The sequence below is a fragment of the Cebus imitator genome, unplaced genomic scaffold (assembly GCF_001604975.1).
Source record: "Cebus imitator isolate Cc_AM_T3 unplaced genomic scaffold, Cebus_imitator-1.0 Scaffold8, whole genome shotgun sequence".
Taxonomy (NCBI): Eukaryota; Metazoa; Chordata; class Mammalia; order Primates; family Cebidae; genus Cebus; species Cebus imitator.
Window position 1 is genome coordinate 9073981 of NW_016107323.1, and position 8595 is coordinate 9082575.

General features: G+C 40.8%; 1 protein-coding gene across 2 annotated transcripts in view; it reads right to left on the bottom strand.

Moving 5' to 3' along the window:
* NAA25 (N-alpha-acetyltransferase 25, NatB auxiliary subunit) overlaps positions 1–8595 on the bottom strand; it is a 78815-nt gene that overhangs the window by 29474 nt on the left and 40746 nt on the right. For both annotated transcript variants that reach the window (XM_017542868.2, XM_017542860.1), the window contains 2 exons: positions 2881–3088; positions 1982–2071 (listed from right to left, as the gene is read on the bottom strand). In XM_017542868.2, the coding sequence (XP_017398357.1) occupies positions 1982–2071; positions 2881–3088 (298 nt within the window). The remainder of the gene's footprint in view (positions 1–1981; positions 2072–2880; positions 3089–8595) is intronic.

An 8595-nucleotide genomic window follows, 5' to 3' on the forward strand; every position in this document is an offset into this window, starting at 1 on the left:
AAAAAAAAAAAAATATATATATATATATAAAATGTTTAAATTAATTTGTATAAAGTGCTTTCATATGCCTGATGATCAACTGTCCGTTGTTACTATAATCATATGGTCACATATCTTGCTCAAAATACTAATATAGAGACTAGCAAAGCCATAATCACTACTGGTGAGAACAGTGCTAGGCATAAGTAAGAAAGGCTAACTGTGTGGGGACCAAATTACTAAGTGACCAACTCATTCATGTTTTTATGTTTAAATGACTTTTGCTGCCCTATGCAGCCTCATGAATCTAGGGGCTCAAATAACAAGGTAGCTGATGACAAGGATTTAATTCTTCTCCCTGGTACAATATAGTGCAACAAGTACTACCTGCTGGGCGTAGTACTTGGGATTACACACCTGTAATCCCAGCAAGCACTTTGGGAGGCGGAAGCTAAAAATACAAAAATTTGCCAGGCATGGTGGCATGTGCCTGTAATTTCAGCTACTCTGGAGGCGGAGGCATGAGGAATCACTTGAACTCAGGAGGCACAAGTTGCAATGAGCAGAGATCACACCACTGCACTCCAGCCTGGGCAACAAGGGCTAAACTTCATCTCAAAAAAAAGCAAACCTGAGTGCTCTGTGAAATGATCTATGAGGGCAGGGGTTGTGTTCATCTTGCTCAACACCGTCTCCTCGCCCTTTGTTTCTTCTATAGTTTATCCTCGTGAAATACACGCAATAAGGACCTATTTTTTTCTCCAAAATCACTAAGAGAAAATGCCAGGGGGTGGGACTTAAAGAAAAGGCAATCCCAATACCATTTGCTGAATCATCCTTCTCTTCCCAAATAATTCACAATGCTTCCTTTACCATGTCTTATATTTTTGTCTTAAATGAGACAAACTGTATTCCAGAAAGAATGCATTTTCCAAGATATAAAATTTTTTGAAGTGAATAAAAAAGGATATTCTGTTCATAGGCCTGTACATGCATTTTTTTTTTTTGAGACAGAGTCTCGGTCTGTCACCAGGCTCACTCCCACCACTACCTCCTGAGTTCAAGCAATTCTCATGCCTCAGCCTTCCAAGTAGCTGGGATTACAGGCATGGACCACCACATCCAGCTAATTTTTGTATTTTTAGCAGATATATACATGTAAAGGATGGGCACAGTGGTTCACGCCTGTAATCCCAGCATTTGGGGAGGCCGAGACAGGCAGATAACAAGGTCAGGAGATCGAGACCATCCTGGTCAACATGGTGAAACCCCACCTCTACTAAAAAAAAAAAAAAAAAAAAATTAGTCTGGCGTGGTGGCGTGCGCCTGTATTCCCAGCTACTTAGGAGGCTGAGGCAGGAGAATCACTTGAACCCAGGAGATGGAGGTTGCAGTGAGCCGAGATCGTGCCACTGCACTCCAGCCTGGCAACAGAGCAAGACTCCGTCTCAAAACAAACAAACAAACAAAGAAACAAACAAACGAAACAGACATCCATTCATTTAACATTATCCTGGTTACAAGGGGATAAACTGGAGACAGGTTTTTGTTTTATTTTTGAGATGGTGTCTTGCTCTGTCCCCCAGGCTGGAGTGCAGTGGCATGACCTCGGCTCACTACAACCTCCGCCTCCTGAGTTAAAGCTATTCTGCTGCCTCAGCCTCCTGAATAGCTGGGACTATAAGCATGTACCAAGACACCGGCTAACTTTTATATTTTTAGTAGAGATGACGTTTCGCCATGTTGGTCAGACTGGTTTTGAACTCCTGACCTCAGGTGACCCACCTGCCTCGGCCTTCCAAAGTGCTGGGATTACAGGCATGAGCCACTGCACCTGGCCAAGACAGGTTTTTCTAGAAGCACCCTAGAAATAGCAAGAAAAGTAGAACCTAAACGAATAAATCAAATTTGTGGACTGTATAATTAGTCTAAGGAAAGAATGTAGTACTTATAATCAAAAGAAGCAAAAAAGTAAAGTTGAACTGAAATCACTGTTACTTACCTGTTTCCCTCCATACATCAATAAGCACATGAACAGCAAGGAGACAGTAATAGTCAGAAAATTGCAATTCTGTTTTCAAACAGGTTTTCCCTATAGGGGGAAAAAAATCATATCTATTTTAACATTTGTTCAACTATTACTGATCCCAAAGGAGTTTTTAAAAGCAGGAAACTGACAGGAGGGAGAAGAGGAAAAGTAAAAGTAAGAATAAGTACCAGGAGAAAAATATAAGCCACGAATCAAATGGTTCAAAAGAAGGTGAGACCACACTCAACTGGAATAGAAGGTAGGGTTCCAGAGCAGAGGTGGTATCCATGATGATCCCAAAGGGAGAGAAGGAAAATTTGAAGGAGGTTGAGGTGAAGAAAGTAACATAAGCCAAATGCCATGTATAACTAAATTCACACTGTGCTCCTGACTTTATTTAATTCTTTGGACTATAGAGAAATACTGACATTTATAGTCAGGCAATTTATATGTTTATCACATATATCTAGCAAAGGCTACACCCATCTGATGATCTTCTATTTCTAAACTAAATATTTATCTTACAATTTACAATATTCCTTTTGTTCACTTACAGTATACATATTAAGAATATTTAGGCCTACAGGCAGAAAATGTGATAATTATCATAAACTATGCAATCTATATGGGCCCCAATCTAATAAAAAGTTAATTCATCAGATAAAGAACATAGACAACTGAAAGCCAATGAGAATTATTTAAAACTCCAGGCTTAAGAAAGGCTTTACATCATATTACTTAGATGGTCTTCCCAGACAAAATATTCTCCTTATAAAATTCATTAAAAGAGGGTGCTACAGGTGCTTAAAAAACTGACTTCTAAGTCTTAGTGTAGATCAGGGAACTACTGCACATTTTGAATGGTTGCTCACCAAATTCTAGTCCATGCTGGTACCTTAACATCAATTCTCTGACCACACTCAATTTCTGATTTTTATCCATGGTGTGGTACAAGCCAAGTAACCTCGTCAGCTGCACCACACACAAATGTTGCTGCAGAGCTCTGATGTCAGCAGGCAGTGCCAGCTTATCCTCTGTTGGTGTCGACAAAGGAACAACTCCAAGTAACTGATTAATAAACTGCAAAGTGGGGAAAAAAGGAGCAAAGGTCTCAAAACACAACTAGTCTTCAGTAGGCCATCATTAACAGAAATAGAAATGGTCTAGAAAAAGACATCAAGAAAAAATCGAAAACTAAAATTCCTTTCATATGCCATTTTCTATCTACCAAAATAGCTAAAATGAAAAAATTTATGACAGCACACAACACTGGTGAAGCTCCAATGAAACTGGTACACTCACTTATTACTGGCCAAAAGTATTTGTCAATACATGTACTACAGGCAGTGAAAGATTTTTAAAATTCCGAAAATGTTCAATAACTTATAGCATATTAATGTAATATATATTGTAGCAATGAAAACATTTTATTAGGAAGACTATACAAAAGAGCAGATTACCAAAAACTAAAAAAAAATTTAATCTTTAATTACACTGATAAATAAATTCTGAAAGGAAAGGTTATACATGGAAAGAAATTGTTTATCTCATATCAGTGACCCTAAATTTTTCTTAATTGAGCTTTTTACTATAATTATAGATTCACATTCAGCTATAAGAAATAACAGAGATCCATGTACCATTCATCCAGTTTCTCCCAAAGGTTATATCTTGCCTTAAAATGTTTTTCGTCCTTTAAATTTGGATAAAAATTAAAACCAAAAAACCCTGCATACCAGTTATAGTTATTTATTTCTTAAATACATGCTTATTTTTCTCTCACTTCTAAAATCCTATTAAGATGCCAGTAAGGAATAAAAAAAAGAATAGGCCAGGTGTGGTGACTCATGCCTGTAACTCCAGAACTTTGGAGCGCCAAGGCAAGCAGATCACTTGAGGCCAGGAGTTCAAGACCAGCTGAGACCACGTGGTGAAACTCCGTCTCTACTAAAAATACAAAAAAAAAAAAAAAATTTAGCCAGACATCGTGGCGTACACCTGTAATCCCAGCTACTTAGGATGCTGAGGCAGGAGAATCACCAAGAGGCAGAGGTTGCAGTGAGCCAAGATTACTCTACTGTACTCCAGGCCTGGGCAACAGAGAAAAGACTCCATCTCAGAAAAAAAAAAAAAATTAAAAAAGAAAAAGAATAAACTCAAGATCAAGAATATGTGAAGAGGCCAGGAGCGGTGGCTCAGGGCTATAATCCCACCACTCTGGGAGGCAGAGGTGGGAAGATCACTTGAGCTCAGGAGTTCAAGATCAGCCTGGGCACATAGCGAGACCTCATCTCTACTAAAAAAAAATATAGATATATACATGGATTAGATAGACAGAGATCACACGCACACACACACATGCACACGCACACACACACACACACAGCCAGGCATAGTGGTGCATGCCTGTAGTTCCGGCTACTAAAGAGGCTGGGGCAGGAGGATGACTTGAGCCCAGGAATTTGAGGCTGCAGTGAGCCATCACAGCACCATTACACTCCAGCCTGGGTGATACAGCAAGACCCTTTCTCAAAAGAAAAAAAGAATATGTGAAGAAATGAGAGATGACAGCAAAAAAAAGTCATCACCCGATTTCAAAAGATACAAGAATAGATGGTAAGAAATAACCAACTTACATTGTCAAGAACACTGAAATCTAATAGTATGCAATGAGGAGGACCTCAATAACCAGGAAGCACACTCCAGTCAAAGAATCTTGGAAGAGGCCAGGCGCAGTGGCTCACGCCTGTAATCCCAGCACTTCAGGAGGCTGAGGCAGGCGGATCACGAGGTCAAGAGATTGAGGCCATCCTGCCAACACAGTGAAACCCCGTCTCTACTAAAAATACAAAAAATTTAGCCGCGTGTGGTGGCACGCGCCTGTGGTCCCAGCTACTCGGGAGGCTGAGGCGGAAGAATCACTTGAACCCAGGAGGTGAAGGTTATAGTGAGCTGAGATTGTGCCACTGCGCTCCAGCCTGGTGACAGAGCAAGATTCCATCTCAAAAAAAAAAAAAAAAAAGACTCTTGGAAGAGTCAAGAAACTAAGGCACCAGGTGTCCCTAAAGGATAAGGTGCTGATGGGAATGAAATACAATATATTAATTTCTAAAACATTAGGCCCCTCCCAAAGTTCACAGATGGAATTCCTAAGCGTGAGCAGAAAGAACAGCCTGGGTTTTACAGCCATAAGAATCTGAACCAGAGATTCAGATTCAGAGACAGCAATCATAGCTGAAAACAGGGGAATAAATGAAATTTGCTTATTCAGTGATAATTCCAGCCTCCCACTCTATACTCCCAACCATATCCCAGAATGCTATCAGCCAAATGTATAAGTTCCTAAACAGATAGTGGCAAACAGGTTCTATGGAAAGCATTTCTTACACTGGTAAAGAAAGGGGTAGAAAGAACAGAATCTCATGCTTTATCCTAAGTATATAGGAAGGAAATTGAGATGTTATAAACAACTACTTGCCTCCACCAAAGGGCACCAAGAGATTAAGACTGTAACTGTAAAAATAAATTGTTAAATAAGCCAATAATTTAGAAATATGGAGGAAAATAAAATAATTTAGTTGAAAGTGATTTGCATCTGTTGAGCTGGAACACAAAGAGTGACTACTGCCTTTCAACATAAGCCTTGTGATACTATTTAGCTTTTTCAATTTTATACAGTACATGTATTTCTTCTTTTTTTTTGGGGGGGGGGGGTCTCACTATGCTGTCCAGCCTGGGCTCAAGCAATCCTCCTGCTTCAGCCTCCTGCGTAGCTGTGACTATAGGTGTGTCCCACTGCACTCAGCTCTAATACATGTAATTTTTTAATACAAATTTTTTAAAAATTGCTTTGAAGAATGTCATGAGAAAAAGAAAAAAAATTTTTTGAATTAAAATTAAATCTCACTCATCCTGCAATGTCACATCTAATTTGCCTCAATTTATCTATAAGCGTATTAATTTTAATCATTATGATCAGATATATATTCCATACTTTTAGCAAACTGCAGCACTGATTTTCATGTTTTTGTTGTTGTTTTTGAGATGGAGTCTCACTCTGTCACCCAGGCTGGAGTGTAGTGGTGCAATCTCGGCTGACTGCAACCTCTACCTCCCAGGTTCAAGCGATTCTTCACGTTGGTCAGGGTGGTCTCGAACTCCTGACCTCAAGTTGCCCACCTCAGCCTCCCAAAGTGCTGGGATTACAGACGTGAGCCACTGTGCCAGGCTATAATTTTCATGTTTTTTATTAAATGCCTGTATAGTTTCTACTACCAGTTCTTCTATTCTTGCAAGCCATTTTATGTGCTAGTTATGTTTACTGCTGCCTTCTTTAGTGAATGCTAAATAAAAATCTTCCTGATAGGTTTGTTACAAAACAATCTGCTCACTCTTTTAGTCTATACAGTTTTATTGCTGTGCAAAAAATTTCCTTAAAAACTAGAATCGGGGCCGGGCGCGGTGGCTCAAGCCTGTAATCCCAGCACTTTGGGAGGCCGAGGCGGGTGGATCACGAGGTCAAGAGATCGAGACCATCCTGGTCAACATGGTGAAACCCCGTCTCTACTAAAAATACAAAAAATTAGCTGGGCATGGTGGCACGTGCCTGTAATCCCAGCTACTCAGGAGGCTGAGGCAGGAGAATTGCCTGAACCCAGGAGGCGGAGGTTGCGGTGAGCCGAGATCGCGCCATTGCACTCCAGCCTGGGTAACAAGAGCGAAACTCCGTCCCAAAAAAAAAAACAACTAGAATCGGCTGGGCGCAGTGGCTTATGCTTGTAATCCCAGTACTTTGGGAGGACGAGGCGGGTGGATTACCTGAGGCCAAGAGTTTGAGACCAGCCTGCCCAACATGCTGACACCCCGTCTCTACTAAAAATACAAAAATTAGCCAGGTGTGGTGGCATACACCTGTAATCCCAGCTACTTGGGAGACTTAGGCAGGAGAATCGCTTGAACCTGGGAGGTGGAGGTTGCAGTGAGCCAAGATCATGCCACTATACTCCAGCCTGGGTGACAGAGAAAGATTCTGTCTCAAAAAAAAAAAAAAAAAAAACAGAATCATTTTATTGTTTAGCTAAAACCCCAAAGCAAAGGAAACAAAAGATTAGAACATCACCCAATGTAAGCCATTTCAGGATAACTGGACTCACTGGCTCACTCTTAGGGGCTAGTCAGACTTTAGAAAGATTTGGTTCATAGTTTTTTAGAACAATTCTCAGCTTGAACCCACTTGGACAGTTCATAATCCTCTGACAAACATACTTGCTGAGTGGCAGGCTATTTAGCTACTGAAGTAATCCTACAGTCAAAAAGTAGCAGCAAAATTACCTCTCTCAAGTAAAATTTACCTAGACTTGGACTATAAATTCAATGGAACAACAGCTTTAAATCCTTATTCTCACGGAACAGTGACTAGAGCTTATCACTGCTAGTATTTCAGTAGGGTTCATCTTAATAGAATATTCTCACTATGTGGGATCACATGAGATGACCTAAGATTTTCAAACATACCAATGAAGCAGAGTTGCACAGAAAAGGTTACTGGTACTAGATTGACAGTAGCAAACCTTTATGAACCTCAGCTAAAAGTAGCAAAGTGTTCCTTTAATGCAGCCCCACCATTTGATGCTTCAGCTAGCAAGATTGTAAGCACTGTGAGACAGGATCAGTTATTCCCTTCTCGTAGGGCTTAGCACACAATATGCTCAACAAACACTCAATGAATGAATCCCTCCCACATGGTTTATCTACATTCTGCTTCAATCCCTCCAGCAATGTGAAGCTTACACACAGTACTTGAAAGAATTGTCACTACCAAGAAAGATCTTTTTCTCAGTGAGCCAAATTCTGAGCTCCCTGTAGAACTTCTTGCTGGTGGTCCCTGTCTTCCTCCCTCTTCTAAAGACAGCTTTTCAAATAAGTGAACAGGAATATCACTTTGTCCTTAACAGAACAAACCTCTCCTCACTCAACCATTTTTCTCTCTCATATGCTTCCAAATCCTCCTAGAACCCATAACTCTCCTTTCTGGATGTGCTACAATTTATCCAGAAACTTCCAGGGTTGGTCTGAGCTGTGTAACCACAGCAACTCAAAGAGAGCTCTACTAAACCAGCGTGACAGGCGACAGTCATTTCAGAACCCCAGAGAGCACTGGTTACTTACCAGTTGGAGAATGCACTGATCCATCTGCCCAAATGTATAACCCCAAGTCTGCCAAAGTATTAAACCTTCATGGACTAAAACTGTGGTCATTAAAAAAACAGTCTAATTATATCCACTGTGCTCCCAATGCACTTCATTCATTTCACGTGGAGACAATGGAAGGCTTTCTGGGAGAATGGATGGTGGAAGCCCTGTCACAGAAAGACTTCCAATCTTCCCAACCTGGCCAACATGGTGAAACCCCATCTCTACTAAAAATACAAAAATTATACAGGCATGGTGGAACACCTATAATCCCAGCTGCCTGGGAGGTTGAGGCAGGAGAATCCCTTGAACCAGGAGGCAGAGGTTGCAGTGAGCAGAGATTACACCACCGCACTCCAGCCTGGGCAACAGAGCGAGAGCAAGACTGTATCTCC